The 27773-nt window shown below is 40.3% G+C and overlaps 1 protein-coding gene across 5 annotated transcripts in view; it reads left to right on the top strand.

The window, feature by feature from the left end:
* Positions 1 to 27773, top strand: part of Acaca (acetyl-CoA carboxylase alpha) — a 284858-nt gene that overhangs the window by 12232 nt on the left and 244853 nt on the right. For 3 of the 5 annotated variants that reach the window (XM_029562520.1, XM_017797626.2, XM_008831304.2), the window contains exons 2-3: positions 6486 to 6532; positions 9891 to 10143. In XM_029562520.1, the coding sequence (XP_029418380.1) occupies positions 9917 to 10143 (227 nt within the window). In that variant the 5' untranslated portion in view covers positions 6486 to 6532; positions 9891 to 9916. The remainder of the gene's footprint in view (positions 1 to 6485; positions 6533 to 9890; positions 10144 to 27773) is intronic. The other 2 variants (XM_008831314.2, XM_029562521.1) reach the window with 1 other exon arrangement.

The raw sequence follows: 27773 nt of genomic DNA, 5'->3' as shown, positions 1-27773 counted from the left end.
TCCCTCTATACACACTAATTTGTTTTCCTTTGTGGTAGCTAAACCATGATATTACATTGCATTTAGTGTTCATATACTTGAATCTCTTATCTGTGATGGTTTCTTTGTCTTTCCTTCAGTCAGAACCTTCAGTTCTGAAGATGGTTAGTATTTTATATGTTGTCTGTCCCTTAGTCCAAATTTCCCTGGTATTGTCTCATGATTGGACTAAGGTTATGAGTTTGGGGGCAAACACCACAAAGGTGGGTTTGCTCCCTTCTGCCTTTGTTCTCCCCTCTCTGCAGTTATATTTTGTTTTTCAAAATCCTTCTGTGGTTATATTTTCTTTGTTCAAGTAGTCATTTGGTTTTTTTCTTTGTTTGTTTGGGTTTTTTGGAAGCAGGGTTTCCCTGTAGCCCCAGTTGGCCTGGCACTTGATATGTAGACCAGGCTGGCCTCTTATCTCTCAGAGATCTGCCTGCCTCTGCCTCTCAAGTGCTGGGATTAAAGGTGTGCACTACTACCCCTGCCTAGTTATTTGTTTTTGACTCATTCATTTGAACGTTTTTCCCTAGGCGTCTGGTAATATCTAATTGCCAGCATTCATTTAAGTGGAAGGCTAGAAGAGGTTATCAGAGGCTGTGACATTGTCAGCTTTGCTGAATGGATCTGGTTGGGAAACTTAAGTACCTTCAGTGTTACTAACCACTAACTGACCACATTCTACAAAAAGTCTTGTGAGGTCTTAATTTGTTTACTTAATTTGTCCAACTTCAGTATGGTACTCTGCCTTTTTCTGTTGCTGCTATCTACCAGTCTAGAAACTGTCAACCCTTTCCAGAGAAAAAGCACTTAGTCTTTCATCAACGTGGTACCTGGTCTCACTAGTTGGGGGAAGGCAGGACAATGATCTTAAGCTTCTGAAACAATTTCAACCAGTCCTTCCTATTTTATTTGTTCTACATTTATAGGTGAGACATTTTAAAAAATATTTTATTTATTTATTTTTTATGTATATGAATGTATTGCCTGCATGTATGTGAGTGCACCTGTGTCATGCAGTGCCACAGAGGTCAGAAGAGGGCGTCAGATTCCCCTGGAACTGGAGTTAAGGATGGTTCGTACTGCCATGTGGGTGCTGGGAATCGAACGCTAGTCCTCTGCAAGAGCAGTCAGTACTCTTAACCGCTGAGCCATCTCTCCAGCCCTTAGGTGAGACAGTTTAGAAATTCTTCAATATGATTTTGTTTTCCTGGGCTTCCCTAGTTACTTATAACTCTCCTATCTGCTTTTTTGAGACCGGGTCTCCCTGTAGCCCCAGCTGGCCTGGAACTCGCTATGTAGACCAGGCTGACCTTGAACTCACAGAGATCCGCCTGCCTCTGCCTCCCGAATGCTGGGATCAAAGGCTTGCGCCACCACACCTGGCAATCTTCTTTAATTTTTAAAAATACATTTATTTAGTGGGGGTGGGGCACGTATATACCATGGCACACGTGTAGAGGTCAGAGGACAACTTTCATAAGTCCTTCCACCATGGTCCGAAGGATTGAACTCAGGTCGTCAGACTTGGTGGCAAGCACCTTTATCTGCTGAGCCATCTTACCACCCCCCTACTAACAATTAAATTTTATTTCTTCCTTTATTTTTCTTTATTTTAGTTTTAGACAGAGTCTTACAATGTAACCCTGGGTGACTTAGGCCTTGCTATATAAACAAGACTGACCTTGAACTCTTAGACATCTGCCTCTGCCTTCTAGGTGCTGGGATTAAAGGTATGCACCACCATGCCCAGCATTTTTTTTCCCTCCTCCCTCCCTCTCTCCTTCCCTTTCCTTCTTTCCAAGTTGAGAAGTGGAGAACCATGTGATATGCATGTGGAGGTCAGAGGACAACTTGCCATGTGGACTCTGGAGCTAATGCAGATTGTTAGGCTTGGCAGCAGGCCCCTTTATCCACTGAGTCATTTTTACCATTTTTTAAAAATTATTTTATTTATTATTTTTATTTTATGTGTATGAGTGTATTGCCTGCATGTATGTGAATGCACCCATGTCGTGCTGCGGAGGTCAGAGGAGGGCTTCGGATTCCCCTGGAACTGGAGTTATGGGGAGCTGCCATGTGGGTGCTGGAAATCAAACCCAGGTCCTCTGCAAGAGCAGTCAGTGCTCTTAACCGCTGAGCCATCTCTCCAGCCCCTGATCCATTTTTTTTAAAGACAAGAGCTCATGTAGCCCAGGTTGGTCTGAAAAGGCCCATCCTTCTACCTTAGCCTCCCAAATACTGGGATTGCAGGTGTGTCCCATTATGCCCAACTTTGCATATTATTTAATTTGAATATAGAGCATCTCTCTTACTATTTGAAACATAAGTGCTTATTTTAGAATTTAAAACATGTGGAAGGTGATGGGTTCAATCCTTCCTACCCTAAGAATGAAACAAAGGAAGAAAGAAAAACATAAAACTTGCAGAGAAAGTAAAGTAATCTAAAAAAAAAAAATTCTTACAGTTGGGAGATGGATCAATGGCTAAATAGAGTGCTTGGGGTGTTAGCTTGAGGACCTGAGTTTGGGTTCCCAGCACCCATGTAAAAGCCAGACATGGCAGTGTGCACCTGTAACCCCACTTCTGGTGATTAAGCCATAGGTAGATTCTGGAGGCTCACTGGTTAGTCAGTCTACCCACAGCAGTGAGCTCCAGGTTCAGTGAGAAAACCTGTCTCAAAAAAGTGGAGAGTGACTGAGGAAGACACTCAGTGCTGGCCTCCACACATGGGTGTACCTACTCTCTCTTTGCCTTTCTGTCTCTCTGTCTCTCTTTCACTCTCTCTGTAACCCTTGTTTGTATTACTGAATTAATACCAAAACTCTATTAAAAATCATAAAAAAGTAATGGATGTGATGGTGTACATCTGCTGAACTCAGGAGGATGAGGCAGGAGGATGGAGAGTTTGAGATTAACCTGGGTTTCATAGTCAGTTTGAGACCAGTCTGGGACTACATAATCTTATGTGTTAGTTACCTCTTCATCATTTTGACCCAAGTACCTGACAAGAAGGAACTTAAGGAAGGAAATGCTACAGTCCATCATGGTGGAGTTCTGGCAGTGTGAGTTGTGGCTGGGACTTCTCATATCTCTATACACCAAGAAGCAGAGAGAGGACAGGAAGTAGGACAGGCTGGAAAATCTCAAGGCCTGTATCCAGTGACCCAGTTCCTCCAGTGAGACTCTACCTCCTAAATATTCTACAACCTCCAAAACAGTATCTTTGGCTGGAAGACCAAGTGTTGAAGCACATGTGTCTGTTGGGGACATTTTACATTTAAACCTTAACACCCTGTCTCACCACCCCCATACACACACAAATAGGCAAATTAAATTATCTTTTAAAAAATTAACTTACAGGCTGAAGAGATGGCTCAGCAGTTAAGAACACTGACTGTTCTTGCAGAAGACCCAGGTTCGAATCCTAGCACCCACATGGCAGCTAACAACTGTCCGTAACTCCAGTCCCAGGGATCCGACAGCCTCTTCTGACCTATGAGGGCACTGCACGACACGGGTGCACTTACCTGCATGCAGGCATTACACGCATACACATAAAAATAAAAAATAAAATATTTTTTTAAAAATTAACTTACTATGACTTGAAGGGCAATGACATGTTGTGAAGTAGGCTTGTGTATTTTTATCAATAACTATGAAAATGAATTGCTGCCTCTTTTAGAATTCCTTGGAAAATACAGTATCAGTTGAGTTCAAGAATAGTATAATATGTAAAATTGGTAATATCTGGTGTTTCTGTTTTTTTTTTTTTTTTTTTCTTCTAAGAAATGTCTCTGATAGGAATGCAGGCTGACTCTTACATAAGTTTATCCATTTTCAGGAACAAAGAACACAGTTTGGGAGCCTTCTGCAAATGTTTTTTTTTTTTCCTTTGGTACTGGGAATTGAACCCATAGCTTTGTGCATTCTAGGCAAGTGCTTTACTGTTTAGGACTTCCAAATATATCCAAAATCCCCAGATAAAAGTTCAAAATTATGTTATATATATCTCAAGTAAAAGAATTTTGGGCTGGATGTGGTGGTGCACACTTTTAATCCCAACACTTGGCTGGCAGAGGCAGAGGCAGGCAGATCTCTGAGAGTTCGAGGCCAGCCTGGTCTACATAGCAAGTTCCAGGCCAGCTGGGGCTACAGGGAGACGCTGTCTCAAAAACAAAACAACAACAACAAAAAATCAAGGTTATACTTGGTTACATAGCTAGTCTGTAGCTAGTCTGAGGCCAGCCTAGGTTACATGAAACCCTGCCTCGCCCCCCTCCAAAAAAGAAAAGAGAAAATCAGACATTGTTAACAATTTGATATAATGAAAAAAATTGTTATTTGGTTAGACAGACTATCCTGTAATCAAATCTGGGGGAAGGATTTGTTTTGGAGATGATAAAATAGAAAGTATGTGAGCCTTGCTCAAAGGTCAGTGTGATTCTTTGTCTTCTTTCTTTTCTCTCTCCCCCACCCAAGAATTTTTAATGCTTTTTAGTATTAATTCAGTGACCCCTAAGAGGGTTACAAAAAATTGTGTGTGTGTGTGTGTGTGTGTGTGTGAGAGAGAGAGAGAGAGAGAGAGAGAGAGAGAGAGAGAGAGAAGTGCTCTTGTAGAAGACCTGGATAAGGTTCCCAACACCTACATTGTAGCTCACAACCATCCATAATTCCAATATTAGAGGATCTGACACCTTCTGGCCTCCGCAGGCACTAATCTCCGTTTTGACAAAAGTCAATAAATGTTTACATTATCATCTATATTTAATATAACTTTTTCAAAGCCAGGTGTGGTGGCGCATGCCTTTAGTCCCAGAACTTGGGAGACAGAGGCAGGCAGATCTCTGTGAGTTCAAGGCCAGCCTGGTCTACATAGTTCCAGGACAGCTGGAGCTATAGGGAGACCCTGTTTCAAAAAAAACAAAACTAAATAAATAACTTCATAAGGTATGATACACTTAAAATTTTTGTTTGCTTTTTTGTTTTTTGAGACAGGATCTCACTACATAGCCCTGGCTGGCCTGTAACTCACTGTGTAGATCACGCTGCCCCCAAACTCACAGAGGGATGCCTGCCTCTGCCTCTGAATGCTGCCATTCCATATGCCACCATTCCCAGCTAACCATGATACATTCTTAGCATTTTCTATTTTATCTCATTTAAAACTTCCTGGTTGTGAATCATTAAACAAACACTAGTCTAATGCATTGTAGTTTAGAAAATTCTTTCACATACCGTCAGTCTTCACAGCAGTCCTGTGAGGTTAATAAGACCTTTTGATTTTCATTGAGAAAGCTACCGAGAGATGTTAAGTGACTTGTATCTGGCAGAGCCAGAGTTTAAACGTGGGTCCTAACTTTCACTTCAGCTCCACTACACCTTTAGTTGTCTTATTCAACTTGTTGTTTCCTTCTTCCTTTACCTAAAACAATTGTGGGGAATAATAATAGCTTACACTTTGTAACTGGATACATCCAGATTCTTTAACATACTTACATTCTCCTAAATCTTGTCCTCTGTCACTTGAGGGCTCTCTTTTAGTAGATCTGTATTTCCTTATCAGTGTAATGGGTCTTTCATTGTATTTTCCTCTCTGCCCTAGACCAAGGCTTCTCCAGTCTTGATCTGCATCAGTATTACCAGCTGAATTTAAAATTCAGATACCTGGGCCACCTTCCAACTGCAGATCTGATTTAGTAGATCTGAGATGGAATTTATACATGTGTATTTAAAAAAAAAGCTCAGTCTCTCCCAGATCTTTCTGTGTTCAAGGAAAACTTTGAACTGATTCTTCTGCTTCCACCTCTCAAAAATGCTAGGATTATAGGCATAGGCCACAGGCCTGACTGTACATGTGTGCTTGTCCAAGCTCTCAGGTGCTTCTTATACATAATCACGAGAGAATTTTTCCCCTAGATACTTCAAATTCTTGGCTTAGAAGTAAACCTAGGATTTGGGGAGTAGAGACTCCTTTGGCCCTTTAGACTTTTGGGACTTAGTATAATGGGAATGCTGCCTTCTCCCTGGTTTCTAGCATTTGTGGATACTTAGAGCCACTTGGAAACATAATGAGAGTCCAAGTTTTAGAGAATCTAGTTATTTTGTTCTCCATTGCCTCATTTTTTTTATGAACCATTAGAAATAATAAAGGTTGTAATGCATTCATTTTGAGTGTACAATTTAAACATTATCTTATGACATGCTAAGCTTGAACTATTTAGTATTTTCAGAAATAACAAGTTTTTAAATATGAAATGCTTTTGGTTTATGTAATTGAGTAATGAATTAACTGAACTTTGTTTCAAGTTAAATAATATTTACCAGAAAAATACTTTGAATATTACTATTTTTGTACTATATTGAACAAAACTGGAATTCACAAAAATTTGGATTTTTTAAAAAACATTACCAACCAAAAAAAAAAAACCAACCTTCAAATCTCACTTTCTCTCTTTGTTTAGTTCTTTTTGGAGGCGGATATCTGCTGAGACAATAAGAATTATAAGAGGTCAGTGTCAAGTAATCTTTTGTTTTCAATGTGGTAAACATTTTCATTTGTAAAATACCAAACTGTTAAACTGTGGGCTTTTCTGTTGTCTTCCGAAAATAACAGTGCCAGACATAAGTTGACTGACCCTAAGTGAATGAGGAGTCTGACAATGAGGGTGACCCACTACTTTCCCTCTCATTTAGGACTAGAATCTATGGAAATAGGACAGGCTGTGGAGTAGCTTCTAGAGTGTCTAGATGGCTCCTCAGTGATTTTCCATGCATGACCTCTCTTTTCAGTGGTTTGTATGGTTATGCTGGGGAGCCGTATTCTGTACAGGTGCTTGTTGCTGGACAGGCTTTTATGTTGTTGACACTGAACTGCTTCCAGTCTACGCAATCCTTTAGAAAAGGATGCCCAGGTCACCTTCCTAGCAGAATTCGACTACTTGAAGCTGGCTGTGTTGAGTCTTTCATTTATTAGCCCAGGGACTATGTCTTATAGTCCCTTCTTCCATGATTTCAAAGAATCATTCCTTATGATTTGTATTTTTAATATTTTATGTGTATGAGTGTATTGCCTACATGCATGTAAGTGCACCTGTGTTGTGCAAGGCCCATGAAGGTCAGAAGAGGGTGTTGGAACTCCTGGAACTGGAGTTACAGATAGTTGTTAGCCACCATGTAGGTACTGGGAACTGAACCCAGGTCCTCTGCAAGAGCAGTAGTAAGTATGGCTGGAGAGATGGCTCTTAACTACTGAGCCATCTCTCCAGCCCTCTAAGAGAATCTGTGCCTTACTTCCCTTGTGATGAAGGCAGCCAGAAGCTGGGTGTGGTGCTGCTTGCATGTGAACTCAGCAATAAAGGAGTAGATACAAGGTATCTTCAGCTACAGAGCAAGTTTGAGGCTAACCTGGGCTATAAGGTCCTGCCAATAACTGGCAGCCTTTGTTTTCTCTTATTTTCTGTTGCTGTATCATTTAATGCTCTTCAGAATGGTCAGTCTATTGGAACTTCCTTTTTTTTTTTTTCTTTTTGAGACAGGGTCTCCCTGTAGTCCCAGCTAACCTGAACTCACTATGTAGTCCAGGCTGGCCTTAAACTCACAAGGATCCGCCTGCCTCTGCTTCCCAAGTGCTGGGATTAAAGGCGTGTGCCACCATGCCCGGCTGGAACTTCCTTTTTATTCCCGTTATTTTTTCCTTTAATGATTTGATTTTCATATAGGCTTCTAGAATGTACTTTATACAGTTTGGAGAATTAAAAAAAGAAATCTATTGTAATGTAAATGTATAGTAAATTTAGACAACAGATTTTTTTTCCTGTTGGGGTCTGGAAAGAAGGCCCAGTGCTCAAGAGCGCTGACAGCTCTTGCAGAGGACCCGGGTGTGGTTCCTAGCACCCATATAGCAGTTCACAACTCTCTGCAACTCCAGTTCCAGGGGATCCAATGCCTCTTCTGGCCTCTGCAGGCACTGCATTCCTGTGTATGTACATATCTGCAGGCACTGCATTCCTGTGTGTGTACATATATGCAGGCAAAACATTCATACACATAAAACAAAATACTAAAAAATGTTTCCTGTTGCATACTACTTTAAAACTTTTTTTTTTTAATGTTGGGGATTGAACTCAGGTCTCCTGTCTGCTCTACTGAGCTACTCCTCTAGCCCAGTATTTTTATATATTTGTTTTGTTTTTTTAGTGTACAAATAATCAGTTTCATTATGTCATTTTCTCGCACGCATATATTGTTCGTGTTTACTCCTTTCACAACCCTTTTTGGTCCCTCCTCTTCCTACCCTTATTGGTCCCCTTCCCTTCAGGTGGTCCCTTTCTGCTTTTCTGTGTGTGTGCGTGCGTGCGTGCGTGCGTGCGTGCGTGCGTGCGTATGTAGCCTGTGTGTGTCTTTACATATATTGTAGTTTTCAATCTATGTAGGAGAAAAGAAGTGTAGGATTTTTGTCTTCCTACATTATTCTGTCTTGTTCTCCTGCCTCTCCTCATTGTCATCCTTCCCTCCCTCTCTTCCTTCTTCTAGTCTGTTTTTTAAAATTATTTATTTATTTTTATTTTATGTGTATGTGTGTATTGCCTGCAGGTAGGTAAGTGCACCTGTGTCATGCAGTGCCCACGGAGGTCAGAAGAGGCTGTCCCTGGGACTGGAGTTAGACAGTTGTTAGCTGCCATGTGGGTGCTGGGATTTGAACCCCGGTCTTATGCAAGAAAAACCAGTGTTCTTAACCGCTGAGCCATCTCTCCAGTCCCTCTTCTAGTCTTAAAAATAAAAGTTTGCCTAAGTAGTCTTCAACTCCCAGGAAATGTCACAGAATTCCCCTCCTCCCCCATCTTTTGAGACAGGGTCTCCTAGTAGCCTTAAGTGTCCTGGAACTTGCTGTGGAGACTAGGTTGGCCTCCACCTAACCGAGATCTGCTTGACTCTGCCTTTAGAGTGCTGGGATTGTAATGTAAATGTATAGTAAATTTAGACAACAGATTTTTTTTCCTGTTGGGGGCTGGAAAGAAGGCCCACTGCTCAAGAGCACTGACTGCTCTTGCAAAGGACCTGGGTGTGGTTCCTAGCACCCATATAGCAGTTCACAACTATCTGCAACTCCAGTTGCATGCCTGGCACAGGGGTGGATTTTTAAAATTTTCAGTTGAAGACAAAACTCATGAAACACACAAAGGTGGTTTTGTTTGTTTTGTTTGTTTGTTTGTTTATTTTTTTCCACTTTAAAGGTATACACTTAGTAAAATTCATCGTATAGTATTTAGAACCAGATGATCATGAAGTAATTTAAACACCAGATTTCAAGGACTTGCCAGTCTCTAAACCACTCATTACTCACAATACTTTTTTTTTTTGGTCTTTTTGAGACAGGGTCTCCCTGTAACCCTAGCTGGCCTGGAACTCACTATGTAGACCAGGATGGCCCTGAACTCATAGAGATCTGCCTGCCTCTGCCTCCCAAGTGCTGGGATTAAAAACATGCTCTACAATGCCTGGTTATTACAATTCAAATAGCTGAAATTACAGTCTCAGAACAACTTTCACTTAAACAAAGGTTTCCATTGATCTTAATTATCCCTTCGATATTAATAAATTAGTCAAGAAATTGGGGATTGAATTATAGATTTTTAGAAGGATTTATTGAGGAAAAGAGAGCTGGTTTTAATTTAAAGGCATGGTTATCATGAAACTACTTTTCTTCCCATGGAAGAAACAAAAGGCCAGAAGTAGAATAGCAGGGAATCTAGTTCTCAGACTCGATCTTGTTTCCAGGGGCCAGTTGTGGTTTCTTACAGCCTCTTGAGTGTCCTTGCCTATAGGTTATTATCTATAACCTGCTTTTCTTGTCATTCCCCCCATAGCTCTGAGAGCTTACTTTGAAAGAATAATGGATGAACCATCTTCATTGGACCAACCCCTGGAGCTGAACCAGCACTCCCGGTTCATAATTGGGTCTGTGTCTGAAGACAACTCAGAAGATGAGATCAGCAACCTGGTGAAGCTGGACCTGCTGGAGGAGAAGGAGGGCTCTCTGTCACCAGCTTCTGTCAGCTCAGATACACTTTCTGATTTGGGGATCTCTGGTTTACAGGATGGTTTGGCTTTTCACTTGAGGTGAGAGACAGTTGTTTCATTGTTAATTTATTTAACCTGTCTTATTATTTTCACTGCTTATTTTGGAAAGGAATAAGAATGTATTAACCAAAATTGCTTTACCTTCTCCATGTCACTGGGCCCATAGCTTTTATGAGTAGGAAATGATGTACTTTGCAGGTTTGGCAAGTGTCTTTTCCTAAATGTTCTCCTTAACTTTTCCTGTCCTTTAAACATACTAGATCTTTCATTGTGACCTTGTGACTAAGAGTTAGATTGAGGAATTTCAGCCTCTATACTTGCTTTGATTAACAAAGTTGTAACTTTTTTTGATAGGAATTTTGCAAAGGTGGTCAGAGTTATAGTATTTTTTTTCCCCCCATTAGTGCTAGGGATGAAAAACAGGGCCTTACCCATGCTAGGTAAACACTCAAGCACTGAGATACATAGCTACATCCTTAGACCTTATTTGTTTGTTTGATGTGTGTATTTTATTTTGTTTGAGGCAAGGGCCTCATTACCCTTAGCTAGACTGCAATGGCCTTGAGCTTGTTGAAATCCTCCTGCCTTTGTTTTGTTTTTGGTTTTTTTAGTATTTTATTATTTTTATTTTATGTGTATGAGTGTTTTGCCTGCATGTATCTGAGTGCACCCGTATCGTGCAATGCTGTGGAGGTCAGAAGAGGGCTTCGGACTCCCCTAGAACTGGAGTCAAGGATGGTCTCTAGCCACCATGTGGATGCTGGGAATTGAACCTGGGTCCTCTGCAAGAGCAGTCAGTGCTCTGAACTGCTGGGCCATCTCTCCAGCCCCCTGCCTTTGTTTCTTAAGTGCTGGGACTATAGGCATGCACCTATAGGTGTGCGCTTTGTTTTGTTTTGTTTTAAAAATTTTGTGTTTTATGAAGTTGGACATCGTGCCACACTCCTTTAATCCTGGCACTAGGGAGGCAGAGCCAGGCAGATCTCTGTGAGTTCAGGGCCAGCCTGGTCTACATAGCGAGTTCCAGGCCAGTTGGGGCTACAGGGACACTCTGTCTCAAAAAGACAAAAAAAAGTTTATCTGTGTGCTTTGTCTGCATGTATGTAAATGCACCATATACATGTGATGCCTGAAGAGGCCAGAGGAGGGTGTTGGGTCCTCTGGAACTAGAGTTACAGATGGTTGTTAAGCCCATATGTGGGTGTTGGGAACTGAACCCACCTGAATCCTCTGCAAGAACAGCCAGTGCTCTTAACCACTGAGCCAACTCTTTAGCTCCTGCTTTTTTTTTTTAAAGAGAGTCTTATGTAGCCAGGGCTACTTCAGACTCACTCACTGAGTCTGGCTTTGAACTCTTGACCCTCCTGCCTCTACCCTCTAAGTATTGGTATAGCAGGTCTGTACCATCTCACTCTTAGAGTTTTTTGTTTTGTTCTGGGCCAAGGTCTCATGTAACTGAGGCTAGCGTCAAACTGACTATGTAGCCTAGGCTGGCATTGAGCTTTTGATCTTCCTACCTCAGTCTTCAGAGAGCTGGGGTTACCAATGTGATCCACCACACCCTGCAATTGATGTTTGATTAGATAGCTTGTTGGTCATTTGCTTTTCAATTCTTAGATTTAAAGGGTCTAGATCAAATCTATTTATCAGAGTCACTTGGGGATAAGCCTTAGGAAATTTCTAAGCCTCATCCCCAGAAATTCTGATTCCATAGAGAGAAAGAGGAAGACAGAGAGGGAAGGGAGTGAGGGAGACGGAAGAAAGAGAGAGAGGGAGGAGAGAGAATAAATGTTTAAAAAATAGTGCTTTCTAGTTGATTCTAACATAGATTGAGGGTTAAGATTATAGGTCTAACCTACGTAATCGCAGGTTGGTATAGACACTGCTGCTGTTAATACTGATGCTCTGTTATTAATGTGTCATAAAGTAATTTAGCTCCTTTTTATATACTCATGATACTGACTATAGTAAAATTCCATACTGAGCCGGGCGTGGTGGTACACGCCTGTAGTCCCAGCACTTGGGAGGCAGAGGCAGGCGGATCTCTGTGAGGTCAAGGCCAGCCTGGTCTACATAGTAAGTTCCAGGACAGCTGGGGCTACAGGGAGACCCTGTCTCAAAAAGACAAAAAAAAAAAAAAAATCCATACTGGTTCTGGTCATTCCTTGTTACTCATGGTAGCTTGGAATCCTAGCTTCTCTGAGATGAGGTGGTTTGTATATGTTAACAGTCACCCCCATTTAAGCTATGTGGAGGTCAAAAGAGTAAAGCAACTTAGTTTTATTTCATACATTCCTGGAAACTACAGTGAACCAGAGAGATATAATTTAGTCTAATGTTTTAGTGCTTTATCTATTTATTGAAACAGGATCTCGTTATGTACCCCTGTCTGACCTAAACTTGTGCTTCTGCCTCACTTCTTGATTGCTCTTTACCATGCTTGGCTAGCCTAATGCTTTTGTTTAATAGATGAGAAAACCAGCATCTGATGAGGGGAAATAAATTGCCTAAGGTTGAGAATTCAAATTCAAATGTCCTGATTCCACTTTAGTATTTGTTTTACTCTATTTGCCTGACCATACAAGTTTTTTTTTTTTTTTTTTTTCTTTTGTAACTAGTTCAGATAAAGTTGGTTTTTTGGAGTTAATGATCAAAGTATTATATCTAACCTCAGGTAAAAAAGAATTAGTAGCAAGGAAAAGAGATTAGGTCTTTAAGTAAACATTTTGTTACTCTATGGTTCACTTACTGTTTGACCCTGAGTGTGTCATGGTATCTTCCCCCTCAATGTCATTTGGAAGTTGAGGGGGAAGGGTGAGCTGCTGTGATGACTTACTTTCGGAACTAAGAATTAGTTTCCAAATGTCATTGTCCCTTGTTGAAAAAGACTAGGTTAATGCTAAATCTTTATAGTCATACTTCTACTTGAGAAATTTGTCTAACTTAATTTTATGTGAAATATCATGTTCGTTTGTTGAATTAGGAAACTGCATTTGGCAATGGCACAATAAACGCTATTGTAGGAAACTCAGCTGATGGTATTATGAGGCAGTTTTATAGTTGCCAAGTCATTCTGAAGGTTCATGGTTGTCAGGCAGAGACTGTGTGGTCACTGGCATGACTGCTGGAGAATGTCTTTGCATGTTATTGTGCCAAAACGCTCATGGTGTTTGCTCGTGGAGGAGTTGAGGACAGAAGTGTGATCAGAAGCCTGGGAAGAGGACACTTCCAGTGTCCATTGACTTTTCAGCTAGCTGTTTCTTTCTTGATTCATTCTACCTGTGGACTTGGTGGTGCCCTTGGTAATTTAAATTCTCTTTCATTTGATAGGAAGACTCCTCAGACACCTGTAGCTAGTTAAGTGTGTGATTATTGTCAATTCATATTTTTTTCCTTGAACTCCTTTTGTTCTCTGAAAAGTGAAGATAATGATTAAGGCACTGCTTTTACTCTATGAATTCTAAATAGAAACTGGCAGAATTTGGTAGCAACTCCTAAAATGAATAGCCTAATCTTTCCCAAGTGATATGGGTAAGAGGACCCACTTAAGATGACTGAAATCATCTTTTTTAAAAAACAAAAATTTATTTATTTTTGGTCTTTTTGAGACAGGGTCTCCCTGTAGCCCCAGCTGGCCTGGAACTCATATAGACCAGGCTGGCCTTGAACTCACAGAGATCCGCCTGCCTCTGCCTCCGTTATGCTGGAACTAAAGGCATGCGCCACCATGCCCAGCTCTATTTTTATTTTTTTAATGTGAGTGAATGTATTGCCTGCATGTATGTAAGTGTATCAGTGTTGTGAAATACCTGTGGAGATCAGAAGAGGGCATCAGATCCCCTGGAACTGGAGTTTCAGACAGTTGATAGCCACCATGTGCAGCCAAACCCTGGTCAGTGCTTTTAACTGCTGAACCATCTCTCTAGCCCCAACTAGAGTCATCTTATACAGAGTGAAATGTAAATATACTTTAGGGGTTGATTTTTGGTGCTAAATGAAAAATTTAGTGGTATGATGGATAAGTAGGATTAGAAAATGGACTTTTATAGGGATTGAGAAGACATGCATCATGTTTTTCCAGAGTGCAATGACAGACTAGATGAATACTTCCTAAGCTTTATGATCCAAGTATTTTAAAATAAGCCCCTAAGAAATAGTTACAGTTTGGTTGGAACATAATAAAAGTTTGTTTGAAGACAGCAAAAAGACCCTAAAAATTGCCCAGTAGCTGATTCAATAAGCCCAGATACTAAAGCCCAAATTTCAAAACTCCTTCCTTCCTTCCTTCCTTCTTCCCCTCCTCCTCCTCCTCCGCCTCCTCTGCCTCCCCCCCCCTCCTTCTTCTTCTTTTTCCCTGTCTTTTTTGAGACAGGGTCTTCCTGTAGTCCCAGCTGGCCTGAACTTGATATGTAGACCAGGCTGGCCTTGAACTCACAGAGATCTGCCTGCCTCTGCCTCCTGGGTGTTACCACATCTGGCAGTCCTTTCAGTTTTTGGGTTTTTAAAATTTTTTTGTAAATAAAATGATAATTTTAATTTACCATAACATTAATATAAATAATAATTAAGCATAAATAATAATAGTTATTTTTAAAATATTTTGTTTATTATTTTTATTTTATGTGTATGTGTGTATTGCCTGCATGTGGGTAAGTGCACCTGTGTCGTGCAGTGCCAGTGGAAGACAGAAGAGGCTGTTGGATCTCCTGTAACCGGAGTTATGGACAATTGTTAGCTGCCATGTGGGTGCTGGGATTCGAACCCGGGTCTTCTGCAAGAACAGTGTTCTTAACCACTGAGCTGTCTCTCCAGCCCAATAATAATTATTATAAGAATGTGGTCTCTCTTGAAAGAGTCAGGTCAGGTATTACTGTTTTCAGATCATGACTGACCTCTAGTAACAAACCATGGATCATGGTACCAGAGATAAGGGGGATTTCTATCTGTGTCAGTGTCAGTTTTTATTTTTTAAAGATTTATTTTATTTTTAATTATGTATTTGTCTCCCTGTACATACTATGTGTGTGTGCATACATGTGAGTGCTGGTGCCAGTGGAGTCCAAAAGATATCTTAGAGCTGGAATTAGAGGTGAGCATGGTCACCTGATATGGGTGCTGGAAAATGAACTCAGGTCCTCTGCAAAACTTCATCTTTCCAGCTCTAGGCTTTTTATTTTTAGATGTATCAACCTGGGTTATCAGTTATAGTTGGATTGATACATTTCTGAAATTCAATATTTAATTGAATATTTAAGATGAAAGACTATAGGGCTGGAGAGAGACAGCTCAGTGGTTAAGAACACTGTCTGGCCAGGTGTGGTGGCACACACCTCTGATCCCAGCACTCAGGAGACAGAGACAGGAGATCTCAGTGACTTCAAAGCCAGCCTGGTCTACATAGTGAGTTCCAGGCTAGCTGGACCCTGTCTCAAAAAGACAAAAAAAAAAAAAAAAAAAAGCATTGTCTGTTCTTGCAGAGGACCCAGGTTCAATTCCCAGCACCCACATGATGGCTAAAAACCATCCCTAATTCCAGTTCCAAGGGATCCAACATCGCCTTCTGACATCCTCAGGCATTGTACAACATGGGTGCACTTCCATACATGCAGGCAATATACTCATACATAAATTAATAAGTAAAATATTAAAAAAAGATGAAAAGACTATTAAAAGACTAAATATGGGTTTCTAATTTTGGTTGATTTGGTAGTGTCTAATAGAGGGATCTATTTGTTTTGATGTGAGCAATTTCTTTGATTCTCATCAGATGCCAATTAAGATCAGATTGTTCTGTATACTTAAAATGTACCACATGCTATCAACCCATGGTATTAGTCAAACAAGATTGTAAACAGTTTTGCCTACTAGTATGCTGAATTCCTGCTTGAAGTCCAGTTGGAAGTAAATTATCCCACATTTGAGTTTTTAATCTCTTAGAGTAGTGTTGTTTCTTAAACTTCTTTTTAATCTTTTACTTCATGTTATAATACTTGAAACTCCATCTCAGTTTTCTCACTTTAAAATAATGTGGTCAGAATATTGAGTGGTCAGGTTAGGGACTTTATCTGAGAAAAAACTCTAGGTACTGTATGCTCATAAGCTAAGCATAAGATGGTCAGTAGCCTGGATTCAAACAATAGTTGTTTTGGAATGAGAGATTAAATTCACTCAGGGAGGGCTCTGTGAAAGTGAGTTGTATTCCTGTCTCTTATCTAGACAGAAAAGTACTTTACCAACATCTTTGAAAATTGAGAATTTAGATATGAAATTGCCTATAAGATGACTCTTCTGAAAAATCAGAGAATTCTGAAGCTCTTTTATAATTAGAAATAGCCTGTAGCTGGATGTGGTGGCTGGACGTGGTGGTGCACACTTTTAGTCTGAGCACTTGGGAGGCAGAGGCAGGTGGACCTCTTTGAGTTCAAGGCCAGCCTGGACTACATAGTTCCAGGTCAGCTGGAGCTACAGGGAGACCCTGTCTCAAAAACAAAAAATTGCTAATAGTTTCTCCCATGGTACCAAACAGATAATACACTAATGTGTTTGGAATCGGCTCCTAGATAACATATTTATTTTATTGTTATAGACTTTAAAAAATTCATACAGTTCTCTGCAGATCTTTCTCTCTAGGATATGATGGTGTTGGGGTGAGAGTCTCAGAGAATCTGGTATTTGGCTATTGGTTTTGAGAGATGGAGTCTGTCTTTTGCTGGTATAACCTATCCTATATTTTTATTTTATTTTATTTTTGTTTTTTTGGTCTTTTTTGATACAGGGTCTTCCTGTAGCCTCAGTTAGCCTGGAACTCACCATGTAGACCAGGCTGTCCTTAAATTCACAAAGATCTGCCTGCCTCTGCCTCCAAGTGCTGGGATTAATGGCATACACACCATGCCCAGCTCTTTTTTAATTTTACTAGTGATTGAACCCAGGGCCTCATGTTGCTTTAGCTCTACTAATGAGCTATACTCCCAATCCCTTATATTATCTTTAATAATAACCCTTACCATGTTTTCTCAGTGACTAATTAGAAAATATATTAACAATTGATAACATTTATCAAGTGCTTTACTATATGCCAGACACTCTACTGTGCTTTATATGTAGTGGTACACTTACTCTTTACCACAACCCATGAGGCAGATGTTTTACTGTCATTATTCATAATATATGGATGGAGAAATGAGACATAATATATCACACAGCTAGTTATTGACTAAATACAGAATCTAGTCAGAGCCCAAACTGTCAACCATTCTGCCAGACTGGAATCCTTGGGATAGTAGGTGTGCTTATGCTCTTTCACTGGGTCTTCCATCAGCCTTATTTAAAAAGGATAGAAAATAGAAAATGTGTTGGGTATTTTTTGGTCTTTTTGAGACAGGGTCTCACTGTCCAGGTGCCTGGAACTCACTCTGTACACTAGGCTGGCCTCAAACTCACAGAGGATCTGCCTGCCTCTGCCTCCCGAGTGCTGGGATTAAAGGTTGTGTGCCACCATGCCCGGCAGAAAATGTTTTTTTTTAAATTATTATTATTATTTTTTTTATGTGTATGGGTGTATTGCCTGCATGTAGGTAAGTGTACCCGTGTCATGCAATGCCCGCGGAGGACAGAAGAGGCTGTCGGATCCCCTGGAACTGTAGTTACGGGCAGTTGTTAGCTGCCATGTGGGTGCTGGGATTCAAACCCAGGTCTTCTGCAAGAACAACCAGTGTTCTTCACCACTGAGCCATCTCTCCAGCCCCAGAAAATGTTCTTTTTTGTTTTTGTTTTTTACGCTTATATAATCTTTTACTCATTATAAACTCTATAAGACATAAAATTAAATGAGGTTAGAAAATGTGTTTTTTAAAGTAAAGCTTTATTTAAAAAGCAGTACAGAAAATTAATAAAGACATTATTATATCTCGCAACGAGAGATGACTTGGCTAATATCCTCCTGCTTGGTCTTCTAGATCCTTTTCTATGCATATACACATCTGTATCTTTCTCTCCTTTTCCTTTTTCCCTCCCTGCCTTTTCCCCTCCCTCCCTCCCTCCCTCCCTCCTTTCCCTTTGTTTATTTGTTTTTTTTTTAAATTCATTTTAACTTTAAAAAATTTATTTATTTTTATTTTTTATGTCTTTTTGAGACAGGGTCTACCTTTAGCCCCAGCTGGCCTGGAACTCACTATGTGAACCGGGCTGCCCTTGAACTCACAGAGATCCACCTGCCTCTGCCTCCTGAGTGCTGGGATTAAAGGCATGCACCACCACACCTGGCTTTTTTTATTTTTTTATTTTTTTAATTTTTTTTTTTATGTGCCATGTGTGTATTGCCTGCATGTAGGTAAGTGCACCCATATCGTGCAATGCCCATGGAAGACAGAAGAGGCTGTCGGATCCCCTGGGACCGGAGTTATGGACAGTTGTTAGCTGCCATGTGAGTGCTGGGATTTGAACCCGGGTCTTCTGCAAGAACAACCAGTGTTCTTAACCGCTGAGCCATCTTTCCAGCCCCCTTATTTTTATTTTTTATGTGTATATGTGTATTGTCTGCACGTAAGTGCACCTGTGTTGACAATGCCCACAGAGGTCAGAAGAGGGAACTGGATTCCCTTGAACTGGAGTTAGGATGGTGTTAGCCACCATGTGGGTGCTGGGATTCAAAGCCAAGCGTTCTGCAAGAGTAGTCAGTGCTCTTAACTACTGAGCTGTCTCTCTAGCCCTTGTTTTGTTTTTTTGAGACAGGATTTCTCTGTAGCCCCAGTTGGCTTGACATGCACTCTGTAGACTGGGCTGGCCTGGATCTCACAGAGATCTGCCTGCCTCTTCCTCCTGAGTGCTGGGATTAAAGGCATGCCACCACACCCAGCCAAAATTTCTAATTATATTACTACCCTGTCTCTGCCCTTTCTGATAATTATTACGGACTTGTTTGAGAGAAGTTCATAATTCATGAAAATATGTGTGTGGTTGCTAGTGATAATTTGAAACAAAGAGAAATGAACGGAGATTTAAATTCTACACTCTGCATCAGTAGTGACACAATTGTGGCATTTCCGGTCTTCTATTTTTATTTATTTTTATGTTTATTTTTATTATTATTTTTGTGTGTATGTGTGTAATGCCTACATGTGTGTAAGTACATGCCTATGGAGGTCAGAAGAGGGTGTTAAATTCCCCTGGAACTGGAGTTATGGATGGTTATTAGCCCCCATGTGGGTGCTGGGAATCGAACCCAGGCCCTTTGCAAAAACAGCCAGTGCTCTTAATCATTGAGCCATCTCTCCATCCCTAATTCTAGTATTGTGGTGAATTTTATTATCATGATGAAGGTGAGCATTTTTATTAAAAGCCATGAAGGATGCTAGAGAGATGGCTCAGCAGTTAAGAGCCCTGGCTACACTTGCAGAGGACCTGGGTTTGGTTCCCAGCACCCACATGGCAGCTAACACCTGTCCTCAACTCCAGTTCCAGGGGATCTGACATCCTTTTCTGGCCTCTGTGAGTATTATTCATGAACATGGTGCACTTACATACATCTAGGCAAAACACTCATTCACATAAATAACTCGAAAAAAAAAAAAAAGCTATGAAGGATAGAGCTTTGAAGTTTTAGCTGTATATCTTTGTGCTTTACTTGGAAAGAAATAAGAATTCTCTTTATTTCGTCTCGCTTTAAGCTCATTGAGTTTGAAATGACATTATTAAAGCCAAATGTTAGAGATAAAAGTAAATAATAGCTGCTAAACTTTGAGGAAGAGGTCAGAGAGATGGCTTGGTGGTTAGGAACAGGCACTGCTCTTGCAGAAGACCCAAGTTCAGTTGCCAACACCCACTTTGGGTCCACTCACAACCATGTGTAACTGCAGTTCCAGGAGATCCAATGCCCTCCTCTGAGTGTGCGCATATCCAATCCACACACACACACACACACACACATACATGCACACTTACATAATTAAAAGTAATAAAGATCTTACATAATTAAAAGTAATAAAGATCTTAAAAAAAGACTTTCAGGATAATAATAATGTTCCATATCCAATATAATGTAGCTTAAATATTTATTTATGAATTTGAGGCATGGCCTTGCTGACCTCAAAACTCAGATCCCCCACCTTGGTTTCCAAATGCTGGATGATATTATTTATTTATTTTTATCAAGGAGCCTTATATAAGATAATTTTCTTGTTTTGTTTTGTTTTTGAGGCAGGAACTTGCTATGAAGCCCTGTTTGGGCTTTAACTTATCCATGATCATCCTTCTCTGCCTCGTGAGTGCTAGGCTTATAGGCTTGACCCACCTTATCAGCCTGATTAAAAGAAAAAAAAAATTTTTTGAGCGAAGGTCTCCTTGTAGCCTGGAACTTGCTATGTAGACCAGGCTGGCCTAAACTCACAGAGATCCACCTGCCTTGGCCTCCCAAGTGCAAGGATTAAAATTAAAGGCATGTGCCACCACACCTGGCAATAGAAATTGGCTGAGTAACTTCTAGAAGCCCTTTGTGTAGTGATACTTAAAACTTGGATATTCAGGTCTTGATTACAGAAAATATGTGCCATCAATGTAATGGTTCTTACTTTAAGAATAACCATTATGGAAATTTCATGCTTCCTTCTATCTTTGAGTCATTATGTCAGGCTTTAACATAGTAAGTAGGGAAACTCTCTCTAGTTTTCAGCATCCATTTTCTCTTTGCTTATGGAGAGTCTGTGAGACTGTTTTTGTGCTTTGATTCTCTTGGCATTTCTCCTTTAGCTTTCTTGAGTTTTCTTTCTTGCCCCACTAGCTCTCCAATTCTCTTTCAGTGATCTTTCCTTAATATTCTGAGGTTCCCAGTTGCCATGGTGCCAGAGTGGTGAGTCCACAGAGAAAGTCATTATGAGATCTGTAACTTGCTACTCTCTTTTGCTGGGACCAGTAGTTTCCTTTTTCTCTCACCCTTTCTTCCTTTCCATTCCGAAAACAGGAGCTGTCTGTCACCATGTATGTGTTTTATTTTATTTATTTATTTTCAAAAATCTTTTCTTTGGTTTATTAATTTTTATTTTATGTGTATGAGTGTTATTGCCTGCATGTATGTAAGTGCACTTGTGTCCTGAAGTGCTCAAGGAGGACAGAAGAGGCCGTTGGATCCCCTGGAACTGGAGCTATGGACCGTCGTTAGCCGCCATGTAGGTGCTGGGAATTAAACCTGGCTCCTCTACAGCCAGTGCCCTTAACCGCTGAGCCATCTCTCCAGCCCTGTTTACTGTGAATGTGGATGGTGTATTCATAGTCACCACCTCCTTGATGTTAGAATGGCCCTTCTTCTTGTCACCCTTCTTTTCAGGAGCCATTCTGCTGGGCCCAAGTTGGAAAGGCCACATAATTTTTTTTAAATCTTAAAAAATAGTATCCCAAGGGGCGTGGTGGCACACACCTTTGATCCTAGCACTGGGGAGGCAGAGGCAGGTGGACCTCTGTGAGTTCAAGGCCAGCCTGATACATAGCAAGTTCCAGACCATCTGGGGCTACAAAAAGCAAAAAGCAAAAAAAAAAAAAAGTATCCTAGTAAATACATAATTCATTTTTTCATGAAACACTTTCCTGTGTTATTAAAATATTTTTTAAATTTAATTTTGAAGTCTTTTCATTTTGAAATAATTTTAGACTTACAGAAGATTGCAAAGATAGCTTAGAGAATTCCTATCTATTTCTCACTCAGTTTCCTCTAATGCTTATTAACTTCCATAACTATAGTATATTTGTCTAGAATTGTCATATTTCTCAAATCAGTTAATTTGAATTTTAGACACACAATTTTTAGTATCAGTTGTCCCAACTAGTGCATGGAGACATAACTGTATAAAAACTTTGTTGTTTATATGAAACTGAGATTTAAATGGGAATCCTGTATTTCACCTCATAATCCTGTATTAATTAAATCCAAATAATAGTTTTGGTTTCTTTATCTTCAAGTAGTAATATCGTGGATGCTTTTTGTTTTTATTTTGTGTGTGTGAGAGTGTCTTGCCTGTGTGTATGTGACTACACCTGTAAACACAATGCCTGTTGAAGCCACAAGAGGGCATCAGATCCTCTGGAACTGGAGTTAACACACTGTTAGCTGCCATGTGGTATTGGGGACTGAACCCTTGTCCTCCACCAAAGCAGCCAGTGCTCTTAACTGATAAACCATCTCTCCAGCCCCATACTGGATATTTCTAAATCCTGAGTTTTTACAGAGTGATGAAATAATGTTACATTTGTTTCTAAGTGGCTTCCCCACCAAAAGGGATCTCTGGTTTCTCAGGCAGTTGCTCCTTCACCATCTGCTTTTTATTTTCCAAAAATTTTTTTGTACATTTAAAAATCTGTTCTATTCTCATTGTTATAGTTTAATGCCTCATCATTTTGTCATTTTTGTATGACATAATTTTTTTTTCTTTTTTTTTTTTGTCTTTTTGAGATAGGATCTCCTTGTAGCCCCAGCTGTCCTGAAACTCACTGTGTAGACCAGGCTGGCCTTGAACCCAGAGAGATCCGCCTGCCTCTGCCTCCTGGGTGCTGGGATTAAAGGCCAGCACACTTGGCTCCTGACATCATTTTTTAAAACAAGGCTTTATTTTATGTTATGTATTTGAGTGTTTTGCCTGCATGTATGTTTGCGCCTGGGCCTGCAGAGGCTGGAGAGAGAGTGAGATCCTTTGAAACTGGAGTTACAGGTGAGCTGTTATGTAGGTGCTGGGATCTGAACCTGGGAACGCCGAAAGTGCTCTTCACTACTGAGCCATCTCTCCAGCTGTCAAAGACTATTTAATGTTTCCCTTCTTTTTAAAAAAAATTGTTTTAAATTATTGTTGTTTTCTTGTAAGGGATTGAATCCAGGTCCCTGTATGTGCTAGGCAAGTGCTTTGTCACTGAGCTACAGCCCATGCTCAATTTACCACTTTTTTTGCTTTTTAAAAAATTTTTTAATTTTTTTTTATGTGCATGAGTGTATTATTGCCTGCATGTATGTAAATATATCAGTGTTGTATAATGCCCTTAGAGGCCAGAAGAGGGTGTTGGATCTCCTGGAACTGGAGTTACAGATGGTTGTTAGCTGCCATGTGGGCTCTGGGAACCGAACCTTGTTCCTCTCCAACTGCTGAGCCATTGCGCCCAAAAGATTATTTAAGGTTTGCTTTTTAAAAATATTTTATTTTTTATTTTTATATACATGAGTGTATTGCTTGCATATGTGTAAGTATACCCATGTTGTACAGTGCCCAAGGAGGTCAGAAGAAAGCGTCGAATTCCCCTGAAACTGGAGTTATGGATGGTTGTTAGCGGCTATGCGGGTGCTGGGAATTGAACCTGGGTCCTCTGGAAGAACAAGAGTTCTTAATTGCTGAGCCATCTCTCCAGCTCCCCTATTTAAGATTTTTTTTAAGTTTTCCTCTTTTTTTTTTTTTAATTTGTTTTTGAGATTGGGTCACCCTGTAGCCCCACCTGGCCTAGAACACACTGTGTAGACCAGGCTGGCCTGAATCTCTGCCTGCCTCTGCCTCCTTAGTTTTGGGATTAAAGGCATGCACTACCACGCCTGGCTAATCCACCACTTTTCATTGCTATATCCATGCAGTTAATCCTTTGCAGTTTGCTTCTATGTCCACAATTTCACTGATGTCACACTTAGGAAACTCACTTGGTGACTTTGCAATACCAGGATTCAACTGTGTTGACTTTTGTTGTAGCATCAGGGTCCCAGCCCAGGCTGGTCACTATGACTCACTTGTAGTCGGGGATGACCTTAAACTCCTGATTCTCCTGCCTCTACCTTCCCAGTGCTGGGATTACAGATTGCTGTCACCATCCCCAGCAATAGTGTTGACTTTTTGCTCATCTTTGAAATTATTCCATATTTTGATCATTCTTTCCCAATCCCCTTTCTGATCCATCTAAAGTGCTTGAATAGGGTTGGCTTTCCTCACATGTACCTTAATTGATGCTCTTCTGCAAGGCTTCTTGGTTTCAGCCCTCTTCAAAAGGGGTAGCCAGTCACACAGCAGACTGAGAGGATTCCTCAAAGACTCAGGTACTCAGTACCTAGGTTCTCCCACTAACATTTTTTTTCTGTACTTTATCATGTATCTATCCATTTCTCTATCTAGCTATTAATTCAGTTTATTCACCTCTCAAGTTTTGATATATTTTTATTATTCCATTTAAGATTTTTTTTTTGTTGTGCTTTGTGAGTGTGTGTATGTGTTTGGTATATCTACGTGGGCGTGTGAGGGTGTATTTGCCCATGCCAATGTGCACAGAGACTGGAGGAAGACATCAGGTATCCTGGTCTATCACTGTTCACCTCAGTTCCTTGAGACAGGGTCTCTCTCTGATTGTGAAGCTAGGCTGACGCCAGCAAAGCTGCAGTGATCCCTTTGTCTCCACCCCCTCAGCACTAGGGTTACAAGCATGCGCATGGCTATACCCAGCTTTTTATGTGGGAACTGGGGATCTGACCTCAGGTCCTCATGTTTCCATAGCAAGTGCCATCTCCCCAGCCTCTTTGTTGTGATTAAAAAAATTTTTTAAATTTATTTTTATTTTATGTGTATGAGTGTTTTGCCTGCATGTATGTTAGTGCTTCTATGTGTTGCAGTGCCTGCAGAGGCCAGAAAAGGGCATCAAATTTCCCCTGGAACTAGAGTTAACAGAGATTGTGAGCTACCTTGTAAGTGCTGGGAAACAAAACTTAGGTCCTCTACAAGAGAAGCCAGTGCTCTTCTTAACTGCTGAACCATCTCCAGCTCCTCATTGTGATTTTTATCAGAACATATATTTAAGAATGTGTTGGTTAATGGTAGGACATTTAGGGATTTTATTATCTTTGTTACTGATTTTCTTTTTTTTTTCTTTTTTTTTTTTTTTTTTTTTTTTTTTGGTCTTTTTGAGACAGGGTCTCCCTGTAGCCCCAGCTGTCCTGGAACTCACTATGTAGACCAGGCTGGCCTTGAACTCACAGAGATCTGCCTGCCTCTGCCTCCCAAGTGCTGGGATTAAAGGCATGCACCACCATGCCCCGCTTTTGTTACTGATTTTTAATGTAATCCATTATGTTAACAGGATTTCAAGCCTTTCAAATTTCTTAATACTTTATGACTTAGTGTATGAGTCCATTTTGGTAAAATTTTATTAACTCAATGAATGTATATTTTACAGTTGTTGGGTATAGGACTCTCTATATGTTAGCTAGGTTTTTTGATATTGTTCTTCTATATCCTTGGTTATTTTTTTGCTACTTGTTCGATCAGTTGCTAAAAGAAGAATATTAAAATGTCTCACTATGGGAATCTTTTTTGTGTGTGTTCGTATGCATCTCTGGATGCACACATTCTTGTGTGTAGTATATGTATGTGCTCATGTGAGTGTGTGCATTTGTGCAAGTATGCATGTGTGCATGTGCATGTGTGGGTGCAAAAGCCAAAAGCCATCATTAGGTGTCTTCCTCAGTCGTTCTCCACCTTGTTTATATATTTATTTGAAACAAAGTCTCTCATGGAACCTGGAACTTGCAAGTTTAGCTAGACTGGCTGGTCCCTGAGTTCCAGGGATGTGTCTGCTACTGCATGCAGCTTTTATGTTGGCACCCTGGATCTGAAGTCAGGTCCTCACTTTTGTGCAGCAGTAACTTCACTGACTAAACTGTCTGCATTGCCCCCTACTATATGAATCTTATAAATTGTGTTGGGGATGTAACTCAGTGGTGAAGTGCTTACCTGGCACATACAAACCACTGGGTTTGATTCCCAACTCCAGAAAGGGGAAAAAAATATTTATAAATCAGTGAGGAAAAAAAAAATTCAGCACAATAGAAATATGAGGAAAAATAGAAACTTCATAAGAAGATACTCAAATAGCAAATAAGCATATAAAAATCTGCTCAATTCATTAGTTGTCAGAGATTTGCAAACTAAAATTACACTGAGTTAAACTTGTATACCAACTATAAAAGCTAAAATTAAAGCACCACTATTGGGAGTCAGCAAAAATATGGAGCACAGGAAATTCTCACACATCATTGGTGGGAATATTAATTGATACAACCTGTCTATACAACCATTGTATAGACAACTATTTGACATCTTTTAAAGCTGAACATATATAGACCCCATGTGTTGGCACTTTCAGTGCTATGACAAGCTACTTAAGAAAAACAACCCGAGAAGAAAGATTTATTGTGGCTCACAGTGTCAGAAGTTTCAGTTTGTGATTGACTGGTGCCATTGCTTTGGTCCTAAAGCAAGACAGTATCATGGCTGAGAGGGCAGAGCTACTCATGGCAGCTATGAAGCAGAGAAGGGCAAAGGAAGGGGCCCAGGACAAGATACAACACGTGTCTAGTGGCCCCCTTTCTTCTCCCCTCTAATTTTCCATCACCTCCCAATAGAGTCATCATATTTTGACCCCATCAATGGATTAATCCATTTTTGAGGCAGAGGTTCATGATGTAATTATTGCCTAAAAGGACCTTGGAACATTGCAGTGGGGACCATGTGTTTAACACACAAGCTCTTTCATTTATTTTTAAAAATCTATTTTTACTTTACATGTATGAGTGTTTTGCCTGCATGTATGTAAGTGTACCTGTGTGTGCAAAATACCCATGGAGGTCAGAACGTGTGTAATCCCCTGGAACTGGATTTACAGATGGTTTTTGGCTACCATGTGGGTGCAGGGAACTGAGCCCAGGTCCTCTGCCAGAACAGCCAGTGCTCTTAACCACTGAGCCATCTCTTCAGCCCCATTATTTGCTTATTTTTGACTTCTTTTAGTATGTATGTATGCATGTATGTATGGTGTGTTGCATGCCAGGACAACTTTTGTGGAGCTGGTTCTCTCCTACCTTTATGTGTTCCTGAGGATTGAACTCAGGTGCTTTTACCTACTGAGCCGTCTCACCGGCTCTAATAAATGAATTCTTTTTTTTTTGGTCTTTTTGAAATAGGGTTTCCCTTGTAGCTCCAACAGGCCTGGAACTCACAGAGATCTACCTGCCTCCAAGTGCTGGGATTGAAGGTGTGCATCACCACGCCCAGCCTGCCACCATACCTGGCCTTCCTAACACATGAATTCTTTAAGGATATACTTCATATTAAAACCTAACACCTCATTAACAACCATTTCTACTCCTGCGTTCATACCCAAAAGAAATTAGTGTGGTTTTCAACTAAAAATCAAGTGTGAGAACTGATACAGCTAAAATTCATAAATAACCCAAATGCTAATTGATAGTAGAATAGATAAGTCATAATATTGGCAGATCATAAATGAACAAACTAATACTATATGTTACAGCATGGGTAAACTTTTAAAAATATTTTATTCATTTTTATTTTATGTTTATGAATGTTTTGCCTGCATGTATGTAAGTGCATCATGTGCATGCAGTGCTCACATGGGCCAGAAGAGGGCGTCAGATCCCCTAGAACTGGAGATAGGAATGGTTGTTAGCCTCCATGTAGGTGCTGGGAATCGAACCCTGGCCTCTGGAAGGACATCTAGTGTTCTTAACTGCTGAGCCAACATCATTCTAAATGGAGAAAAACTGGAAGCCTTTCCATTGAAATCAGGAACCAGACAAGGCTGTCCACTATCCCCACTTCTCTTTAACATAGTACTTGAAACTCTTGCAAGAGCAATAAGATGAGAAG

Source organism: Nannospalax galili, unplaced genomic scaffold, assembly GCF_000622305.1.
Source record: "Nannospalax galili isolate Female #2095 unplaced genomic scaffold, S.galili_v1.0 scaffold1430, whole genome shotgun sequence".
Taxonomy (NCBI): Eukaryota; Metazoa; Chordata; class Mammalia; order Rodentia; family Spalacidae; genus Nannospalax; species Nannospalax galili.
Note: the sequence above shows the minus strand (reverse complement) of the source record. Positions and strands in the feature narration are given on the sequence as shown.